Here is a 23,043-nt window from a genome sequence, read left to right as displayed (position 1 = left end):
TTATTGCATCTTCCTCACAATTCACACTACCCCCCAACTTAGTATCATCTGCAAATTTGCTAATGGTACTTTTAATCCCTTCGTCTAAGTCATTAATGTATATCGTGAATAGCTGGGGTCCCAGCACCGAACCTTGCGGTACCCCACTGGTCACTGCCTGCCATTCCGAAAGGGACCCATTTATCCCCACTCTTTGCTTTCTGTCTGTCAACCAATTTTCTATCCATGTCAGTACCCTACCCCCAATACCATGTGCCCTAATTTTGCCCACTAATCTCCTATGTGGGACCTTGTCGAAGGCTTTCTGAAAGTCGAGGTACACCACATCCACTGACTCTCCCTTGTCAATTTTCCTAGTTACATCCTCAAAAAATTCTTAAGCATACCTCAGACCACCCCCACCCCTTGCTCCTTATTTTATCACTATCGCAAAATATATTTGGATCTCGACCCAAAACATCACCCATTCCTTCTCTCCAGAGATGCTGCCTGTCCCGCTGAATTACTTCAGCTTTTTGTGTCTTTGGATCGTTGAGGTTCCTTATATTCACTACTTTTGCATACATTTGTAATTTCCCTGCAGATTTTCTCCTTAATTTCCTTCCCATCAGTTGGTGGCCTTTCAAATTATTTGAAGAGTGTGATTGCTTCTCCATTATTTTTCACTGCCACCATGCAGGACACCATTTCTCTGCAGTTATGCAAAATTCTCCATAATCCCCAGTATCTTGGCATTGTCCACACATGGAGAAATGCTGCCTTTACCCAGCAATGGTCCATACTCATCCTGTTGTTCAGACTTCCCATGCTCTCTTTTAACAGCACTAGGTGCCTGTTCTTATGTTCTTGTTGAATTCATCGGGGCCCTTTCCCATACACATCTAAACTTACCATGACCCCCATTTCCCATAGTCCTTTTAAATTCAATGTTTTATTTTCTGGCCTCTTTTTAAGCTTATCTTGTAGATTGGAAAAACATGCTGTACTAATGTGTAACATGAAAAAAGACACATTAAAAATTGGTTGATGTATAATCGGAGGTACATCTGGTAGCCCAGAAAACCTGCCAGTTGGTTGCCACCGAAGTCCCAAGGGTGTCAGGATTGTCGGAGTTATACTGCACATGGATTTCCAGAATACATTTAATATGGTCCCACGTAATATATTAGTGCACAGGAGCTGGAGGCTGGAGGAAAGGCTATTAGCTTTGGTTGTTTTCAGATTGGCAACAGGGATCAATGTTGGGGCCTCAACTGGTTACATGACTAAAGGAATTGAGTAGATGGGGGAGGGGGGTCAGCAAGTGGCAAGTACTACACAAAAATCCTGCAAAATGAAATAGGTTGGTTAAATGAATGGGAAAGATGTTGCAGACTGGCTGTTTTATGGGAAAATGGGAGGCTTTTCTCATTGAAAGGGAGTGTAATAAAGTACATCATTTTCTCAATACTAACATTTCGTTTTAGATACTAGGATCCCCATATCCCTTAACATTGCAATATTTTTTAGTCTCACCACATTATTTAACTAATAATACTGAATGTTAGCATGGAGGTACAGCAAATAATTAGGATTAGTGGACTGTTGTCTTTTATTGCAAGAGGTGATTAAAAAAAAGTTTTGATGCGATTTTACTGGTGGTAGGGGTGCACATTTTTTTCTCTTCACATTTAAAGAATGATTTGTTTTTATTTAAATTGGTGCAGTGATGCTTCACCAGGAATGAAAGGGTTAACACCAGAGGAGAGGTTGAGCAGTAGTACCGATACAGAAACTGAGAAATTATCTTATTCACACAGGATTCTGAGGCAGTTTTGTCAGAATATATGCTGAAAAGACCTTTCTTCTAATTGCAGACTGCAATTGCATATTCAAAACATGGACAAAGAGGAAGCTATTCTCTCAGAGGATCTAGAATCTTTGGAATTCTCTCAACCAGAGAGCCGTGAGGCCAGATCATTGAATATATAATGGTTACAATCGAGCCATCCTCAGTGCACAGATACAGGATAAAGGGGGTAACATGAATATATAGTGTGCGATAAAGTCCGATCAAAGTTAGTCCAAGGATCTCCAAGGAGGTAGATAATAGATGAAGACTTCTATCTAGTTGTTGGTAGGAAGGTTCAGTTGCCTAACAGCTAGGAAGAAACTGTCCCTGAATCTGGAGGTGTGTGTTTTCACACCTCTATACCTTTTGCCCGATGGGTGAGGGGAGCAGGAGTGGCCTGGGCACGACTGATTCTTGATTATGCTGCTAGCATTGCCGAGGCAGTGTGAGGTGTAAATGGAAACAATGGAAGGGAAATTTTTGGTCCATGACGTTAGATCAGCTTTTAAAAATAGTTCGCTTCCTACATCATTTTCCCGCCCACCCATTTGATGTTGAGAACTCAAACATTCCCGCACTGTGGGAACCTTTGGAGAAGACGGGGAGGTGAAGGGGAAAGGCTGAATTTGGAAGTTGCGTTTGGCGTGAGCCACTCGAGCTTTGTACGCGCAGAGACACTGTAGCTGCCTTCTGTCCAAAGATACTAGAGGATACTATAAACCACTCAGTCGGAATCGCATATACTGGTGTAATATGCAAAGGAGCGGAACGTCTGCCATTTAATAGACAAAACCCGCCTTTCGCTATGCCTCTCGCAGTGTAATCAGTGTTGTGGGGGAACAGTATGTGTGATGGTACCATTGGAATGCAGAAAATATCTCATCTATCAACTCACATTTTTTTTTGCTATTTTTATTTTTAAATGTTTTCCCCTGCTTAATTTCTTTGGTTTTATTATTTCTTATTGTTTCTGCCCATTTCCCACCCATCCATCCTCCCCTTGTGTAGTTTCCCTTGTTTTTCTCGAATACACACTCTGCACAAATTTAACCTATTATTTATATATACCCAACAACCTGTAAAAAATTCATATTTCAATTCAACCGATAAGTTGGTCAAATAACATGAGCGAGTGTGTGTTAGAGGCAAGATAGAGATAAATAGATCTCAAAGTTCCTTCTCATGGATCAGACACAACTTTGATTTAAAGTAATGCTCTATTTCTCTCTTAATCTTATTTTTCACATGTACATAAACCAGAAAGGCGATTCATTGGTTACACATATATACAGGTGTATATATATCCATTTTCTTTCTTGTGATTTCCTCTAATTATTTGTTCAGCAACCTTTTTCTTTCAATCTCTCTCTCTATACCCAATCATGATCACTGTTCTCTCACATTAGGGCCTACCCATACACATTCACAATCAGTGACATCAAACTTATTTCCAGAAATCCTAATATTGTGAATAAAATAAATGAACACAAAGATATTTTTTATTTCTTTTCATTCTATATTAGTGTAATAAAATGTAATGCATACATATCTACACTGATACAGAAGTGCTAGCTTTAGACATGAATAATGCACATTGCTACCAGAGTTTAGTTTTGAATTTAACATATAATTGAGGGGGTCGGTGCAATATAGTGCTAACCCTCACTTTTGTGAAAAATGAGTTACATGCATTAACACAATCCTTACCCACTACCCTACAACCTGTAAAATTTTCATATTTAAATTCAAACGATAAGTTGGTCAAATAACATAGGCACCTTCTTTTTTTGTGATGTATGGATTTTTCAAATGTGAATATTTCATGACAACACATTTGTGGGTTAGCAGTATATTGCACCAACCTCCTTCAATTTTACATCGTTCAAAAATGAACTTCACAAACAAGGATAACACTTTATTTGTCATTCATGATAAGATTTACATCATTTTGTGTGCGAGATATACAGGGTTGCACTGTTTCGCATATCAGCTAACCAATGAAAAGATCAGGTCCTGATTTATATCAGCTCTTCACCCTTCCCCCCCTTGTCTGAAGAAGGGTCCCAACCTGAAACATCACCCATCCTTTTTCTCCAGAGATGCTGCGTGACCCAGTCATTTACTCCACCACTGTGTCTATTTGAATTGGATTCATGCTTCTGTACCACATCAGGCAGCATTGGTCACCAATTCAAATTTTTTCTTGGTTCTGAGTGTAAAGTTAAATGTCTTTTCAATTATATCATGGATACAGTAGAGCTCTATTGTTTGCAAATGCCTAATCTTTGCTTCCATGACTTTTTAAAGTAAAATAAAAAGAGATACAGCTCGTGGAGGCGAAATTAAAATTAACAGAGAAAGCAAAGAATAGTTCATTAAATATGATCAATTGACCTGATAGAGTGGATCTCTAGTGCAAATATTCAATCAGTAGCATCCAAATTTTAAAGATCACGAAGCAGCAACTCTTCAAGAAATAGTTATGTCAACTATCAACTTATCCATGAAGCTGAACAAAAATAATTGTTTGCAAACATTTCATATACGAAGAAATCGCAGAGTTGTGAACACTGCCCAGTCCAGCACACAGGATCTGCTTACTAAAATGGCGCTGAAATTTACCCATGACCTGCTACGGTTTTCAGTCGAGTGGTCTATCTTGCTCCTCTAGTATCTTTGCTTCTGTCATCCAGCGGCCCCGGGTCGCGATGGGCACCAGGTTCATGCACAGTCCGCCCGGCCGTCTGTCCCCATCTCAGTGTAACGGCACCCGGTTTATGCACCGTCCGGCCGTCCCCATCCCCCTCACACAGGGTTCATCCGCCCCGACTTGACGTCTGTCTGCCCGCCCGCCACTATCTCACACGGTGCAGCGGCACCGCCACACAGGGTTTGCCGTCCACCCGCTCTCATCTCCCTCACTGTGCAGCCGCGACCCGCTTCACTGACCGTCTCCATCTCCCTCCCTCACATCATTGCACCGGCAGCCGGGACATCTTTACCGTCCATCCCTCGCTGTCTCCCTCGCTGCACCGGGACTTGATTCACCGCCCGTCCCTCACTCCCGGCAGTGGTCCTCCCTCACCTCCTTCATCCCTCCCGCCCCTCACACCGGCAGCTGTCCGCCCATCCATCTCTTGGCTCACTGTCCGCCCATCCATCTCTTGGCTCACTGTCCGCCCATCCATCTCTCCCTAACGGTGCACCGGCAGCCGTCCTCCCTCACCCCTCACCGCATCCTCCCTCCCCCCCTTCACCACCTCCCTCCCTGCCTCTCTCCCTCCCTCTCCTCACCGCCTCTCACCCTCCCTCCCTCTCCTCACCGCCTCTCACCCTCCCTCCCTCTCCTCACCGCCTCTCTCCCTCCCTGCCTCTCTCCCTCCCCTCACCGCCTCTCACCCTCCCCATCACCGCCTCTCACCCTCCCTCCCTCTCCTCACCGCCTCTCTCCCTCCCTTCACCACCTCCCTGCCTCTCTCCCTCCCCCATCACCCTCCCTTCCTCTCACCGCATCTCACCCTCCCTGCCTCTCCTCACCGCCTCTCTCCCTCCCTTCACCACCTCCCTGCCTCTCTCCCTCCCCCCCCATCACCACCTCTCACCCTCCCTTCCTCTCACCCTCCCTCCCTCTCCTCACCGCCTCTCTCCCTCCCTTCACCACCTCCCCCCCCATCACCGCCTCTCACCCTCCCTCCCTCCCCTCACACCGGCAGCCGTGGCCAGGATTAGCGTCCATCCCTCCCGTCGCACCCGCAGGTGGTCCGTGAAGAGCGGCGGCGGACCGTAGTCGGATCTCCGGTGTCCGGGTAAGATGCCCAGCTTGTCCCGCTGTTTCGAGCGCCTGAGGTGGATCCAGACTGGGCTGGGGTGGGTGCGGGGCGGCCCCGAGCCCGGACCCACCGCGACAAATCCCGGGGCTGCCGTGGGCGAAAGCAGGCAGTGGGGAAAACCCAGCCCGGCAGTGGACGAGGAGATGTTCGTTCAGCTGAGCCGGCACTAGAGTCCACCTGAGTGAGTCCCGCTTGTCCCCTCTCAGTCAGATGCTGCGCGGCGCGGCGCGCCAACGTCCTCACGGTCCACGCTGGCTCACCTGCTGACTGGGCTGGGAACATCTCCGCATTGTCCTGTCCCCAGTACCGGTACCAGGACACGTCACGGCAGGGCCGGGTTGAACGAGTGCGGAGCCCAGCGTTTGTTATGAACGGCCCCGAAATACGGGACACGGTGACGTCACCGCCCGCGCCCCACGTGACCTCGCCCAGCCAGCGGCCACGTGCTCCAGCTCCACCAATGGCGGCAGCCCGGGCCCGGTGGGGGGGAGGGGGGCGGGTTATAGTCACTTGTGAAGATTAAGTTTGACATGTTGAAGAGATGGGATGAATGAATCCTAATTTCTTGGAGGTCTACACAAGCTCTCGCATCATCCTCCAATTATCAGCATTGCTGCTTTGCTTTTTGAACAATCGAGTCTTTGAGAATAGAACAACTAATTATTCCCTAGTTTTCTTCACTATTTTGGTTTGAGTCGTTTGGTCACATCAACAATAAACTTCAATGTATAACAACCCCCATGATACTTTATTAGAATATAATGAGGTACAATGAACTGACGACAAGCTAGGTGACAGAGGTCAGCTTTCAGACAGGGGGAGGTGGGAAGGTGTTCCAATGCACTGAATGTAGACGACAATGTATTATTAGCAGTACAAAGAAATTTGACAATGTAGAATCCACAGCAAGCAGATTTCTCATAGGATTATAGGGTTAGAGGTAACAATTAACAAGGGATGTAAACGTGAGATTAGTGTTTTCAATTGGAGTCATTTTCGTGTGCTGTAGATAATTTAGGTCATTGTGTAGAGGAGGGATCTGTTTATGGGCCTGAGTGAATGGGCAGGAAAATGGATACTGGGTGCTTTGAAATAGTTGAACCCAGAAATGGGTAAAACTATAAACTTAAATTTTCAGTAGCACACTGAGCCAAGCACAAGGACAAAAACAAGTATTACAGAAGGAGAAATAGTAATGATTATGATGTTTTTTTAACATTTTTCTGAGTGAGATAATTTCCATTTGATATGTAGTTTATATTAGAAACATCGAAAATACAGTGCATTCAGAAAATATTCAGACCCCTTCTTTTTCCACATTTTGTTACATTACAGCCTTATTTTAAAATGGATTAAATTATTTTTTTTAAATCATCAATCTACACACAAAACCCCATAATAAAAAAGCAAAAACAGGGGTTTAGAAATTTTTGCAAAGTAATTAAAAAGAAAGAACTGAAATATCACATTTACATTAGTATTCAGACCCTTTACTCAGTACTTTGTTGAGGCACCTTTGGCAGCGATTACAGCCTCAAGTCTTCTTGGGTATGACGCTACAAGCTGGGCACATCTGTATCTGGGTAATTTCTCTCATTCTTCTCTACAGATCCTCTCAAGCTCTGCAAGGTTAGATTGGGAGCGTCGATGCACAGCTATTTTCAGGTCCCTCCAGAGATGTTCGCATGGGGTTCAAGTCCGGGCTCTGGCTGGGCCACTCAAAGCCAAAACTTGTCACGAGCCACTCCTGCATTGTCTAGACTGTGTGCTTAGGGTCGTTGTCCTGTTGGAAGGTGAACCTCCGCCCCTGTCTGAGGTCCAGAACACTCTGGGGCAGGTTTTCATCAAGGATCTCTCTGTACTTTGCTCCATTCATCTTTCCCTCGATCCTGCCTCGTCTCCAGTTCCTGCCACTGAAAAACATCCCCACAGCATGATGCTGCCACCACCATGCTTCACCGTCGGTATGGTATTGGCCAGGTGATGATGCATTCAAGAGAGAGCTGGATAGAGCTCTTAAGGATTGTGGAGTCAGGGGGTATGGGGAGAAGGCAGGAACGGGGTACTGATTGAGAATGATCAGCCATGATCACATTGAATGGCGGTGCTGGCTCGAAGGGCCGAATGGCCTCCTCCTGCACCTATTGTCTATTGTGTCTAGTTTCCTCCAGACTATTGGCATTCAGGCCAAAGAGTTCAAACTTGGTTTCATCAGACCAGAGAATCTTGTTTCTCATGGTCTGAGAGTCCTTTAGGTGCCTTTTGGCAAACTCCAAGCGGACTGTCATGTGCCTTTTACTGAGAAATGGCTTCCGTCTGGCCACTCTACCATAAAGGCCTGATTGGTGGAGTGCTTCAGATATAGTTGTCCTTCTGGAAAGTTTTCCCATCTTCACAGAGGAACTCTGGAGCTCTGTCAGAGTGACCATCAGGTTCTGACACTTCTCCTCCGATTGCTCAGTTTGGCCGGGTGACCAGCTCTATGAAGAGTCCTGGTGGTTCCAAAGTTCTTCCATTTAAGAATGACGGAGGCCACTGTGCTCTTTAGGACCTACAATGCTGCAGAAATTGTTTTGTACCCTTCCCCAGATCTGTGTCTCGACACAATCCTGTCTCGGAGGTCTACAGACAATTCTTTCATCTTCATGGCTTTGTATTTACTCTGACATGCACTGTCAACTGTGGGACCTTAATTGACAGGTGTGTGCCTTTCCAAATCATGTCCAATCAATATAATTTACAACTGGTGGACTAAAATCAAGTTGTTGAAACATCTCAAGTGTAATCAATGGAAACAGGATGAACCTCAGCTCAATTTTGAGTGTCTTACCAAAGGGTCTGAATTCTTATGTAAATGTGATATTTCAGTTATTTCATTTTCATTACTTTGCAAAAATTTCTAAACACCTGTTTTTGCTGCTTCATCCTGGGGTATTGTGTGTAGATTGATGATTAAAAAAATTAATTTAATCCATTTTAAAATAAGGCTGTAACGTAACGAAATGTGGAAAAAGTGAAGGGGTCTGAATACTTTCTGAATGCACTTTGTGCATTTTGCCATTCGAGCCAGCATCGCCATTCATTATGCTCATGGCTGATCATCCACATTCCGTTACCCGTGCCTGCCTTCTCCCCATATCCCTTGATTCCTCTAGCCCCTATTGTGTTGTGTTTTATTTTGCAGATAATACACAAGTGAATTTGGCATGGAAAATATGGAAGTCAAACCTAAAGGTGAGTTAAATTGTAAGTGTTTAATAAACCTGAGCAAGTAGTTACAGTATTTCTGAACAAACTCTACTCTTTTCTTTTTCCAGATTATACATTCCCAAAAGAAAGCCATTCCAATTCAATGTTTCACTTAACGCGTGAACACCTTGAGCTACTAGTGATTTGGTCACACTGTCATGGCAATCAATGCACATTTGCCCCAATTTGGAGAGACATTGTTGAAGAACACCAACATGGAGTTGTGGCGATTCTGTGGGAGTGTGAAGCTGGTCACTCCTACAACTGGTGGGCTGGAGGCGTGTGTCAGTCACCATGTGATCGAGATAAATCCAAGGGTCAGTTGTCTGCAAAGCCCAAGCATTTGGATAATGATTTGAAAACACCTGGACAAATACGAAAGACACACAGAACTAAGACTAAAGACAATGATTTAGCCAAAGGAACAAATTCATTTGATGGTTCTTGCAAACCTTTTCAACCTAATAATGTTAAGGCAGCTCAAAATGGAGCATCAGTTTCACAACCACTTTCTACCCATCATTCATGGAGAGAAACAGTGTTTTTTGGTGACAGAGGGAAATTGGGTCTCACTGGTACATCAGGTAAAACGTCAACTGGTAGTGGACCTGGAGTTGTGTACATAAAAACTGAAAAAGAAGAAACCACAGATTTTAATAAGCAGTGTGAAATCAAAGATGAAAATAGAAGTCAAAATCGAGAGCTGAATAAATACCAGTTAAGCAACAATTCCTTGGTTGCAGGGCAATTATCTGGACGTTATGCATCTTCAACTGATATTTGCAACATGTCAAATGGCTGTAGAAAGCGATCATCTTCATTTACAGATGACCAGTGCTCTGATCCATCACTAATGGCTCATTGTAATAATAGCAAAGTTCAGGTTGCAGAACAACATAATTCCTCTCATCCAGTGTCCAGAGAATCTTACTTAATCGAGAACACCATGAAGCTATCAGACATATCAGCAGAACATTACTGCATTGGGTCAACTAAGCTGACAAATCGGGATCCTGTTGATGGCCCTGAATTGCAGTGTGACAATCCAGTACTCGGACAGGAGGGGGTTTTGGGTAAGTGCATTTTTCTTTACGTATCTTTGCATTTGTAAAGCTGCTGTTGTCATCGACAGCCTTCTTTACTGTAGAAATATATTGCACATTCACAGACTGTACAATATGTCAATGCCGTTTGTTCTACAAGAAAATGTTATTTATATTTATTTTTATCGTCTTGGATTTGCTTTTCTGTTATTATGCGTGTTTTTATATCAGAAGTATAAATATATTAAATGTGAAATAAATTGACACAATGTATTCAGAAATACAATTGACAGGGTGAGATAATACGTCATAAGATGCATTTTACAAAAACTAGACCAAAATTTCAATTTTGGGCTGATTGGACCAGGGAATCAGTATCCACACTATGTATCAATGAAATAGCATGGACATTGCTCATTTTTAGTTCAAAATAATTAGTTGCCATTGTGTCAGTAAATGAATTTTATTTAAGATTGCAGATTTAAACCTCTAATATTAAAAAATAGTTTGGGGGGAATGGAATCCTTTATCTTAACCTTGCCATTTTAATACTGGTTGAACACCAATTTTCCGGCAACTGATGGTCTTTTATCCCCCCGCCCCCACCCAATTTGGACAAAATTACCCCTGTGCGGCCACAGGTGGCCTTGAGAGAGGCAAGTGTTCTTTCAGGTCGTCTCCCTCTGTTCGAAAAGTGTTATTTGTTTACATCTAAACATTGAAATCCCTCCTTGGCCTTGTCTAATTCCATCTTGCTGGCTCAATGTTTAAGTTGTTTGTGTTTCAACTTTGCCTGGCCCCTATGCATTCAGCTTGTCTATCTCCCTCTTGACTTTGGATACTTCTATAATATCACGTCTCAACCTTCTACACTCCACGCAAAGAAAGCCGTAGCCTATACAGCTTCTCCTTATAACTCGTCTTCCAGTCTTAGTAATATTCTTGAGAGGGATTTTTCAAGATCATAATGAAGTTGCTGTGACAATTGACAATTTGTATTGTGAAAGAAGATTACACCTGTGGTGTAAAAGGGAAAATGCAGTTTGTTTTAAACATTTGGTTGGTGTTGAAAGACCTCCTTTCCCTGGGAAAAAGATTATGACTCTTCACCTTACCCATGCCCCTCATGTTTTTATATATGTACAATTAAGTCACCCCTCAGCTGCCTACACTCCAGGGATAAAAGATGCAGCATGTGCCGCCTCTCCTTATAAACTCCTGCACACGATACTTCAAGTGCGGTCGCACCAGCAACTTGAACAGTTGCAACATGATGTCCCAACTCCTGTGCTCATTGCCCTGACAGATGAAGACAAGCATGCCAATAGCTTTCTTCACCACACTATCTACCTGTGCCGCGACCTTCAGCGAACTATGTCTCTGTATGCATAGCACAGACACGGTAGAATTCCTGTAGCGCTAGGTCTCCAAGGGTTTTTCTTTTGTATTTAAGAGGTTTTTTTTAAAGAGATATGTAGTCCTATCAGGGAGGGTAGTATACTAAATCTTGGGTAATGACGATGTGCAAATGATAGAATAGTGGCCATAGATCAGTTAAGCTTCAAGATAGTTGTGGAAAAAGATGGGTAAAGGCAAATTTCAATGGTGTATGACAGGACCTGCTGGAAGTAGATAGGGAGCAACTGCTAGAATGGAAACAACATCTGATAATTAGAAGACATTTAAATAAGAGATTAATGGAGTTCAGAGTCAACATGTCCCTGTGAAAGTAAGAAGCAAAGATGGTACGATTAGGGAGCATTGGTTAACCAAAGATACTGAGGATTTAACCAGGAAACAAAGGAGGAAGTGTTTGTCAGGTAAAGGAATTGATATTGAATGAATCCCTTGAGATTTATTGGGGATGTAGAAGAACGGTTAGGAAATAAACTAAGAGGAATAAAAGGGGCTATGAATTGACCATAACAAGTAGAATTAAGGAGATTCCTAAAATCTTTTATGTATGTTAGAAGCTAGGGGGTAGCTATGGACAGAACAAGACCCCCTCAGGGTAATCTATGTGTGGAACCAGGGGATATGACCAATGTGCAAAATGAATAGTTTTCATTGGAATTCACTAAGGACAAGGATCTGAGATTGGAGTACTAAGGGAAGGATGCACTGATATTCTGGAGCATGGTTGTATCAGAAAGTGTGAAGTGTTAGAAATATTGGCGTACACTAGGATGGCAAAATGCACAGACCTGATATCTGTCTCAGAATATGAAGGGAAATAAGGGAGGAAATAGCTGGTGCTCTGATTGAGATCTTTTGCATTCAGTCCAGAATAGTGAAATTGTCAGTTGTTATAGCATAAAATGCCTATAAATGCAATAATACAAAGGTAGCATATAATAATCAAAAATACAATAAATTAATGACCATCAAGTATCCAGAATAGTGCAAAAACCGGAATCCAGTGTGTAACCAAAGTCAAAGTGCATAGAAGATCATAGTTGCTGAGGTTAGTGTTGTCATGTTCAAAAGCCTTAAGATTGCCGTGAAAAAGCTCTTCTTAATCTATTCTATATTTTCCTTGATCCTCATTCCCTTTGTCCTGTTTTCACACCTTACATTTCCTTATCTATGTATCTCCCTCTCCCCTGACATCAGTCTGAAGAATGGTCTCGACCCGAAACGTCACCCATTCCTTCTCTCCAGAGATGCTGCCTATCCCGCTGTTACTCCAGCATTTTATGTCTCTCTTCTTGAACCTGATGGTTTTGATCTTCAAGCCACTAGCCCCTTTCCAATGTTAGTAGAGAATTAAGAGTGTGGCCAGAGTGGTGTGGGTCTTTCATGATATTGGCTGCATTTTTGAGGCAGCGCCTCCGATAGATCCCTTCAGTAGTGAGGAGATCAGTAACTGTGATGGACCAAATGTGCCTACCACCCTCTATAGTCTCCTTCATTCCTGGACATTCAAGTTGCTGAACCAGGCTGTGATGAGACATGATTTCTACCATGATTTCTAGCATGATTTCTACCATGGACCTGTAGAAGTTCGATAATATTCTTCAACATACCAAATCTCTTCAATCTTCCCAGGATGTAAAGGCATTGATGAGCTTTTTTTATTGATTGATTCGATGTGCTGGGCCCAGGTCAGATCTTCTGAGAAATACACACCCATGAAATTGAAACTTGACTATTTTCACCCCAGTTCAGTTGATGATGGCAAGTTTGTGGATCCTTAAGTTTTTCCTTCTAAAGTCAACAGTTGGCTCCTTAGTCTTGCTCGGGTTGAGAGCAAAATAGTTGATCTGGCATCATTCAATCCAATCTTCAATCTTCCTCCTGTTCTCTGATGCATTGTTACCCATTATCCAACAACGGTTGTATTGTCAGCAAATTTAAAGATGGTATTAGAGCTGTGTCTGACTACTGTGTCAGAAAATCTCCAACAGCTCATTTATTGTGTTAAATGATTTCTTTATTGACAGTAAAACCAAAACTTAAACATTTCATCATGGGTGTTCCAGTGGATTTTGACCTCACATTAACAAAATTGTGAATATTAAGGATTTATTGTAATATGTAATGGAAGGCTTAGATTTTTTTTGTTTAAAGTATCTTTGATTAGTAATTTTATATGTTTACCACTGTACTTTAAAAAAGCTTGAGCGGAATACCTTTTTTTTTGTATTGCCAGAGTTCCTGCTCGCTATTTTGAAAGCTAACGTCGTGGATGAGATCTACTCTAATGCTCGATTAGGAAATGAAACTGATGTGGAAGTTTTGACAGAGAATTTTAGTGGGAAGATAGCTGTTCTACTAAATCCTGTAATTCAAACAAATGCACAAGTGTATTTCAGTGCTGGTGGATGGACAGCAGTTTCAGCAACACTTGAAGTATTGGGGGGTGAGTGAACCTTCACGATTAGTAAATTCACTCATGAAAATCCAGTATATCTGCAATTTGCAGATTGCAGGCCAAAAAATATCTTGCTGCAATATATTTGAGTCATAAATTACAAATCAAATATCATGTATTTCCACGTACCAATACATTTCCTTCCTTCTGCAAATTGAATTCTGTTGTCATTTTTCTGTCCATCTTGCTTTCTAACCTTGATGTCCTATCGCTGCCCATGTTCATTTTTCTTGCCAGTAATCACATGGGTATTTTTAATATTGTTTACAAACTGGTGATGGAAATCTAAAATAAATTCAGTATTATTAAATAGCATGGTTGGTATGCCCATATGAGTTTTCATTTTACTAATCTGTACCATATATTAAAGATAGCTCATTAAAGCAACTATTTGGGAAGAGGGTATACTTCAAAAATCACAGAAAATTGATTCTTTTTAATTAAAAAATTGAGTTTACTAAATGGCATTTTTAATGTCATTGTTCTTTGTGACAGAGGCCTTGGACAGGTGCAAAAGTGGCCGAGATACAGAAAACTCCATAACAGAAGGTAACTTAACCATGGTCATCATATTAATCATCGTAATCATAATCAAACTTTATTAGCCAAGTACGTTTTGCAACATACGAGGAATTTTATTTGCCATAGTCATCATGCCAATAAAAAGCAACAGAACAAACAAAATACATTTTAACATGAACATCCACCACAGCGACTCCTCCACATTCCTCACTGTGATGGAAGGTGACAAAAGTTCAATCTTCTTCCCTTCTTTGTTCTCCCGTGGTCGGGGGCCTCGAGCCTTCCATTGACGGGGCGATCTTACTCCCGTAGCCGTCGGTCGGGCCCTCCGTGTCGGGGCGATCAAGCTTCTGCATCGGGGGGGGAATCTCAGCTCCCCCGTGCCAGGCGATCTACCCCGGGTCGGGGCTAGTCGAACCTCGGATGGCTTTGGAGCATCCTGACATTGGTCTCTACCCGAGACTGCGAGCTCGTCGATGGTAAAATCTGCAGGCCACGGTTGGAACGTCGATCCCAGGCAAGGGATCGCAGGCTCCGATGGTAAGTCCACATCCCCGCGGTGGGGCTCACAGTCCCAAACAAGGCTGCCAGCTCCATGATGTTAGGCCGCAGAGTGACCGGAGATTTGATCCGGAAAACAATCGCTTCTCCGGCAAGGTAAGAGATTGAAAAAAAGTTTCCCCCGACCCCGCCACCCTCCCCCCCCCCCCCCCCCCCCCCACCCCACATAAAACAAGCCAGAGAACATTAACACAAACTTTTAAAACACACTAAAAATAACAAAAAAAGACGAAAAGACAGACAGACCGTTGGCGAGGCTGCCATCGCTGACGGTGCCACCCGGTGGAATAACTTATATTCTTGTTGATTTTTTTTCTTATGTTGAATCTATTGTGTTTTCACTGGAGCTTCTCTCCAGTGTACTTGCTAATACAACTAAGATTGGTTAAACGGGTTGAGGTAGAAATTCAAATTTTCCCACTTGCGATGAATGCCCATGTACGACAATAGTGGCTTGCTGTACATGGCTGCTGAAATTGTGAACTTAATCTTCTTTGGAAAGCAGAACCAGCAAAGGCATTTGCTGAACTGCTTCACTGAAAATTTGTTTCACTGAACTGCGTCACTGAAATTTTAATGTGTGCCATTTGGAAAAAGAAGCAATATTAATCTTTACAGTGTTAACCTCACTAGCAGTCACAATGAATACCTTTCAGGATGTTGTAAATGTTGGTGGGTGATATGGAGAAGAGAGATTATTTATACAACTGTCACTTTGGATGTTACTGTTTTACTGAGACAGTTAAAGCCTTTTTAGTTCCTAGGAAAGAGTTGGATTCTCAGCCTTTTTACTGGATGCCATGGGCAGTGACTGTGTGATTTGGTGAGGTTAATGTGATGGCCCAAGAGGTAACCAAATGCTAGGCAAGTTTGAGATACTTGAAGGACTGAGGTGGAGGAATTCTCATCCAATTGACGGGTTATGTGTTCCACTGCTATGGCAATCATCATGAATCAAAGCAATCCTATAAATGCTGATTAGTTTCACAATTAGAATGATTGCCTGAACTCAGAAACCCTTCATTGGAGAGGGAATTTGCAGAAACTGTTTGTGTAAACTAATTAGATTAAAAGTTCTGCAAAGCAGCACTATGATTAGTTGAAGGATACTTCCACCAACAACACCCCACCCACCCACCCGACCTTCAGGATGAATGTAATGGGCTCCAGGGGTTATTGGATGTGATTTGTTACAATGAGTGGGACCCTAATATCCAAGGGCCTTCCCTGGAGAAAGGCAGTTCTAAGGCGTGCATGCAGGCGTAACATCTTGGTCTATTTTTTGTCATGGTTATGGTACAATGGATAGCACGTTTCAGAGCTTTAGAAAAATGTTAACGTTATCACTCTAGCTTGGTAGCCAAATAGTTTTCATGATGGGGGTTCAGTTCACTAACTTACATTGTAGTTTGTAATTTCTGCTCCTAGAATTGGAGAATTAGTGTTCTTCTGCAAAGTCAGCAAAAGATGTAGAGCGAAGTATTTATGTATGTGTTTGTTATTGTTGATTTTGGCAAATTGATTATGCACATACATAATAGGGCCTGTCCTTATGCTCCTTATAAACTCACCAGAGGTGACATACCCATGTCCTCTTAAACTCAATGGGGACCCATTCCGCAGTAAGCTCATCAGGGCCCTGTTCCAATTCTCCTTTTAAACTCACCAATGCCTAATTCACATTCTCCTTTTAAACGCAGCATTCCCTCTTTACACATACTCTTAAAACTCACTGGTTCACTGAAAAATGTATTTAACCATTCTATTATGTAATATCTGTTTTTAAAAGAAAGTGAATTACAAGTGGTCGATGTATTACTAGGAGTACCATTCCAATAATCTGGAAAATCTGCCAATACGGTGTTTCACTTTACTGGGAAAGTGGATTTTGTTCCACAATTTCACAGTGTAATTCCAGGTCTATCTGCATTATAAAACCCACATGCAGATTGAAATAGAAAGCTTTACTCATGTACTAGTTAAAGACATTTGCTTTTGGGTATAGTTTTAAGTTAAAAGAACAATATATTTCCACATGGAAATTATTTGAATGCTTTTTCCTTATGTTAGTTAACTTTTAAGTTTCAGATTTGGAACCAGATTTAATGATCATGAATCCGTATTCTTACAATATCCTTAATGCCACAGCAATGGATGAAGGTACACTTTATACTTTAATTGAAATTCCTCTACAGGTTGAACACTGATTTTCCAGCAATCTCTGCTCCTGAACTTTTCTGGATCATCCGTTTTTCTGGACCACAGAGGTCACGTGATAAGCCGACCCATCATATCATATATCATATCATATCATATCATATACAGCCGGAAACAGGCCTTTTCGGCCCTCCAAGTCCGTGCCGCCCAGCGATCCCCGTACATTAACACTATCCTACACCCACTAGGGACAATTTTTTTTTTTTTTACATTTACCCAGCCAATTAACCTACATACCTGTACGTCTTTGGAGTGTGGGAGGAAACCGAAGATCTCGGAGAAAACCCACGCAGGTCACGGGGAGAACGTACAAACTCCCCGACTGTTTAGAGCTCTGGCTTCCAACCCTATTCCCGACTCACAGGGAGGGAGACTCTCTTTACCAGTTCACAAGGCTGTTGCAACTCACGTAACCCTGGGGACAGTGCTTTCTGCGTGACTTCGGCATCCCCTCCTCCTTCTCCCCCGGTGTCGCCAACATACTCCACCTTGGAAGAGACAGCAAGTGAGAGGGGGGTGAACCCCACGGTGACCGAGCGCGTTCTGTTGGTGGGGGCACACGGAAGAAAGCGCTGTCCCCAGGGGCTACAACGTGAGTTGCAACTGCAGCTGTGTGAACCGGCGAAGAAGGGCACGCTGGTACAGACCAGTGGCATCGGTGCCTAGTTTTAAAGTGAAACGACACAAAGTGCTGGAATAAGTCAGCCGATTGAATCAATCTGAAGAAGAGTCCCGACAACACCTATCCATGTTCTTCAAGATCCTGCTAAATTACTCCAGAGGTTTATGTCCTTTTGGTGGGTGAAGAAGGGCTTGCTGGTGCACCGTGCGAGTCTGGGGTGATGTCAGAAACAAGGGCTCTAAACGGCCAGGGAGATGGGGTGAGCCGAGTTTGGTTCGGCAGGCTATATCCAACAACGAGAAGAGGGTCATTAAAAGAAGGGTTTAATTTATTGTCTTTGCGATACAGTTAGGAGAGAAGATTAAGAGCATAGTTGATTGTTTCACTACATTTTGTCCTGATTATGCGGGGTGGCAGACCACCAGTTGCCGGAAAATTGGCGTTCAACCTGGGTTTAGCAAGTTACAAAACTCTCGACGTACATGTGTGACAGCCCTAATATTGTTTTTCTTCTTAAAGTAAAGAAAAGCACTAAAATAGTAAACCTCTAAAATTATATTTTATTCTAAAATAGACCGTGGACCCGTTGGGCCCAAACCTCTCCTTCATTGATGCAGCACCCCCCTCTCCCCTCCCCCTCCCCCTTCCCCCCCTCTCCCCCATCCCTCCTCCACTCCCCCCCCCCCCCACTCCATCCCCCTCAACCTCCCTCCCTCCCCCTTCCCTCCCTAGGAGATAGATTTAAACTTTAAAATGTGAATAACTTTAAAAATATAACACCGATTTCAATTAAACATCTTCCATTAGCACCAAAGGGACGACAATGAGTAAGGTGGGCCTACAATTGTGGTGCTATCATGTACCGTTTTGGCTGTAGTTCAGGAACAAACAAACAAACAAGAGTTTTAGTATATAGATTAAAAAGAAGCAACAGTGAAATAAGGCATTGTAAAAAAAAAGGAAGGGATGAACTGTGTAATTACAGGCCTGTTAGTTTAACTTCAATTGTCGGCAAATTATTATAATTAATTCTGAGGAGTGGTACAAATCTTCATTCAGAAAGATATAAATTAATCAAAGATATTCAGCCTATTAAAGGAGGTGCATTATATTACTTTGGTTGGAACTTTGAGGAATTAATATGGTGGATTAATAAATGTTGTGCATTTTATGTAGTTTACGCAGATTGTAGCTAGGCCTTTGACGAGATTCTACATGACAGGCTGTAAAAATCCTATTGGATCTACTGGGAAGGGGCAAATTGGATGAAAAACTGGGTGAATGACAGGAAGCCATCTGTAATGGATGACGATTTTTGTGTTGGAAAGCTATTACCAGTGTCGCACCACGAGTTTTGGTACTCTTGCTTCCTTTTCATTAAACATTTATGATTTAGATCTAAGGAGAAATGCTTCAAACTGCAGGAAGATATAGATGGTTTGATTAGAAGGGCAGACCTAATTTAATCCATACAAGTGTGAGAGAATACATTCTTGGAGATGTGGCATGCTAGGGAATATGACATTTATAGCAGGATACTGGAAAGTGTGGAGGAACAGGTTTTATGTTCAACTCTTTAAAGGTGGTAGGACAGTTCAAAGCCATACAAGATTCCTTCACGTATTAGCTGTACTTGATGCCACTGCCCAAGTCCCATAACCATTGATATAATCTGCTTAAACTCTTAAAAAAACCTCTAGGATCCTTCTTCAATCATGTTAATAATGCAGTGATAACTTTCTAAAGGAGATAATAGACATAAAAATCATTGAATAATATTCCACTCACTCTTGATGCATACCCTAAGTAGAGGACCAGAAATGTTTTTAGCCAACAGCCTCAACTGCAAAAGGATGAAGGAGAAACAAAAGTGTACATGAAAAAAAAACTGCAGATGCTGTTTTAAATTGAAGGTCGACACAAAATGCTGGAGTAACTCAGCAGGTCAGGCAGCATCTCGGGAGAGAAGGAATGGGTGACGTTTCTGGTCGAAATGTTTCTTCAGTCTGAAGAAGGGTCTCGACCAGAAACGTCGCCCATTCCTTCTCTCCCAAGATGTTGCCTGACCCGCTGAGTTACTCCAGTATTTTGTGTCTACCTTCAAAAGCGTACATATTGGTTTCAAAAAAAATTATCATGACGTGTTTTATAATGCATCCTTTGAATATGTTTTGACCTGTTGAAATGTGCATTTATATTTTTTATCAATAGCAAAAATATAACATTGTTTTGTTTTTGTTCTAGAACAAATTGTTGTTGCCCATGTACCTGCTTTGCTCCCCTCAGCAGATGATAAAAAGAGAAAAGTTAAATATCCTGTGACCAAGGGAGAAATTAGAAGACGTATAGGAGGAGGAGTTGGCTGCGCCTAACGGCTGCGGCTCTCTGGCAGTCTGTTGTCTTTTTTTCTTTTTTTTTGTTTGTGTCGGTGTTGGGATGGTTTTTGTTTCTGTTTTTGGCTGTGTATGTGTGGTGGGGGTGTGTGGTGGGGGTGGGGGTGTGGGGTGGGGTGGGGGGGTGGGGCGGGGGGAAACCTTTATTTTATTAGGTCTCTTCCCCGGGGCGCGGCTCGGCTGCGGGCCTTAACATTGCCGGCGCAGCTCGGCTGCGGGACGCTTCAGTGCCCGGTGCGGCTCGGCTGCGGGCCTTAACATTGCCGGCGCAGCTCGGCTGCGGGACGTTTCAGTGCCCGGTGCGGCTCGGCTGCGGGCCTTAACATTGCCGGCGCAGCTCGGCTGCGGGACGTTTCAGTGCCCGGTGCGGCTCGGCTGCGGGCCTTAACATTGCCGGCGCAGCTCGGCCGCGGGACGTTTCAGTGCCCGGTGCGGCTCGGCCGCTGGACTTAACATCGCCCGGTGTGGCCGCGGGACGTTTCAGTGCCCGGTGCGGCTCGGCCGCGGGACGTTTCAGTGCCCGGTGCGGCTTGGCCGCTGGACTTAACATCGCCCGGTGTGGCCGCGGGACGTTTCAGTGCCCGGTGCGGCTCGGCCGCGGGACGTTTCAATGCCCGGTGCGGCTTGGCCGCTGGACTTAACATCGCCCGGTGTGGCCGCGGGACGTTTCAGTGCCCGGTGCGGCTTGGCCGCTGGACTTAACATCGTCAGCGCTGTTCGGCCGCGGGACGTTTCAGTGCCCGGTGCGGCTCGGCCGTTGGACTTAACATCGCCCGGTGTGGCCGCGGGACGTTTCGGTGCCCGGGGCGGCTCGGCCGGGGGGCCTTCCATCCCCTTGCGGGGGCTGTGCGTGTCGTTTGCCTCGGTAGGGGTCGAGCTGCCTGTCCGTGGGTGCGGGGGGAAGAGAGGGGAAGTTTTGTTGCCTCCATCACAGTGAGGGGGTGTTTGGAGTCACTGTGATGGATGTTTGTGTTGGGGTCGGGTGTCCTGTGTTCTTTTCTTTTTTGCTGTATTTTGTGTGACTGCTGAAATTTCGCTCGGTGTTGTGCCGAGTGACAATAAAGTGTTGTTATGTTATGTTATGTATTACTCCCCCTGAAAAAATGTCCAAAACAGTTATTAAAAGCTACCTGAGATTAAGGAGGGATAACCGCTTTGATATACGTCAGCTTCTGGATCTACCTGCAACAGATTATGACCGAACCCTCCACACATCTTTTACACGACTCTGTGAGGGAGAGGCAAAGACATTGACAGAAAACTTTCACCAACTGAACCTTGGCTACTTTCCTGTTGATGAATGTGCCAGAATGATAGCAGAAAATGCTGCGGCTTCAGAAATATATGCAGCAAGGCAAGTGGGGAATCTCTGTATTTAAGTGTACTACTGGTTAATTAGCTAATATGAGGTAAATGTTGGTTCTGTCATGAGGACCCGAGAATGAACCTCAACCTTAGCTGACTTTTATATTCCCTTAGATTCAAGATTCAAGATTCAAGATATCTTTATTTGTCATCCAAAAAACAAGTTTTTTGGACGAAATTTCGTCACCCACAGTCCAACAATAAGAGCAATAAAATAAGCAAATTACACAACCCCAACCAACACAAAACCCCCCAAAAGAAACATCCATCACAGTGAGTCTCCTCCAGTCCCCTCCTCACTGTGATGGAAGGCCAGAATGTCTTTTCTCTTCCCCTGCCGTCTTCTCCTGCGGTCAGGCTGTTGTCGTTGCCATGTTCCAGGCTGCGCCGGACGGTGAAATGTCCGCAACGGGCCGACCCAAGCCCCGCTGCAAGTCGGGGCGGTCGTGGCTCCCGACATTGAAGCCCCCGCCGAGCAGAGAAAATTCCGTGGCCTATTTCAGGCCCCGCCGGACGGTGAAATATCCGCGGCGGGCCGACCCAAGCCCCGCGATCCGGGGCGGGCGAACACGCTGCCGCTGCCGGAGCTCCCGATGTCGACATCCACGCGGCCCGAGCCTAAGGCGAGTCGCAGCCGCTCCCGCAGCCTCCGAGGACGGCCGGCTCCGCTGATGGTAAGTCCGGTCCGCGGGCTCTGCGAACCAGAGCCCTGGAGGCCGACAGCTCCAGGAGTTGGGCCGATGGTAGGCCGCAGCAGGAACGGAGACACGGCCCCGAAAACAAAGGTCAGGTCTCCGTTCGGAAGGGACACATATTACAATTTTACAGTTCCCCCCCTCCCCCCCACATACACACATAGTACACAAACACAAAAACTCGACATCACAACTACAATTAAAACAACAAAAACACAAAGACAAATGGACTGCAGGTAAGCCGCAGCTGCTAGGGCAGCGCCGCCATCCCTCCCATTAGGAGGTAAGTTTTATCACATACTAGACCAAGTGGACTCTTTGGGCCCATTCCTTGTAGAGGGGGGACAGGGAAGGGGAGAGGGTGTCACTGAGTGAGCCCTGGGCACAAAGCCTCTCCTGTATTGGTGCGGCACCCTCAAACCCCCCACTCAATCCCCCTTATCCCCCCTCCTCCCCCCACCGACCCACTCCATCCCCCTACCCCACCCCCACTTGTCCCTCCCCTGCCCCCAGCCCTGCCTCTATCCCCATTTCCCCCTCCCCACCCCTATTCCCCCCTCCCCCTCTCCTGAGTTTTAGTATTATGTATATATATATATATATATATATATATATAGGGAGAGATACTGTAGTCAATTCATTTATAGTAGAAGTAGTAGAGAATGCTTTCTTTGACCTCTTCCACTCTTACTTGATGCTTAAAGAGTTGCACTAGTTGGTGCTAGGAGACGCTTGTGTTGTGCACCACTGTCGCAATGGTTAATTGCCAAGACTGAAATTTGCTAAGATTAGAAATAAATCCTCGGAAACTGTCAGAATCTGGTCAATTCCATGCTAAATC

General features: G+C 44.1%; 2 protein-coding genes across 6 annotated transcripts in view; one reads left to right on the top strand and one right to left on the bottom strand.

Moving 5' to 3' along the window:
- Positions 1 to 6,065, bottom strand: part of LOC144597760 (E3 ubiquitin-protein ligase RNF170-like) — a 30,473-nt gene extending 24,408 nt beyond the window's left edge. Inside the window, exon 1 of one of the 2 annotated variants that reach the window (XM_078407304.1) lies at positions 5,922 to 6,065. In XM_078407304.1, coding sequence (XP_078263430.1) covers positions 5,922 to 5,951 — 30 coding nt within the window. In that variant the 5' untranslated portion in view covers positions 5,952 to 6,065. Of the gene's footprint in view, positions 1 to 5,538 lie in introns of both variants that reach the window. The other variant, XM_078407303.1, reaches the window with a different exon arrangement.
- On the top strand, positions 5,324 to 20,905 carry LOC144597759 (uncharacterized). 4 transcript variants are annotated; one of them, XM_078407298.1, is made up of 7 exons: positions 5,324 to 5,637; positions 8,846 to 8,895; positions 8,979 to 9,983; positions 13,606 to 13,815; positions 14,323 to 14,376; positions 16,999 to 17,070; positions 19,994 to 20,905. In XM_078407298.1, the coding sequence occupies exons 2-7, from the start codon at positions 8,868 to 8,870 to the stop codon at positions 20,119 to 20,121; spliced, it is 1,497 nt and encodes a 498-aa protein (XP_078263424.1). In that variant the 5' UTR covers positions 5,324 to 5,637; positions 8,846 to 8,867; the 3' UTR covers positions 20,122 to 20,905. The 4 variants fall into 4 exon arrangements, with proteins under 4 accessions (XP_078263424.1, XP_078263423.1, XP_078263425.1 ...); XM_078407297.1 differs by having other exon boundaries at positions 16,993 to 17,070; XM_078407299.1 differs by lacking the exon at positions 8,846 to 8,895 and having other exon boundaries at positions 16,993 to 17,070.
- The last annotated feature ends 2,138 nt before the right edge of the window (positions 20,906 to 23,043 follow it).

The sequence above is a fragment of the Rhinoraja longicauda genome, chromosome 11 (genome assembly GCF_053455715.1).
Source record: "Rhinoraja longicauda isolate Sanriku21f chromosome 11, sRhiLon1.1, whole genome shotgun sequence".
Taxonomy (NCBI): Eukaryota; Metazoa; Chordata; class Chondrichthyes; order Rajiformes; family Arhynchobatidae; genus Rhinoraja; species Rhinoraja longicauda.
Note: the sequence above shows the minus strand (reverse complement) of the source record. Positions and strands in the feature narration are given on the sequence as shown.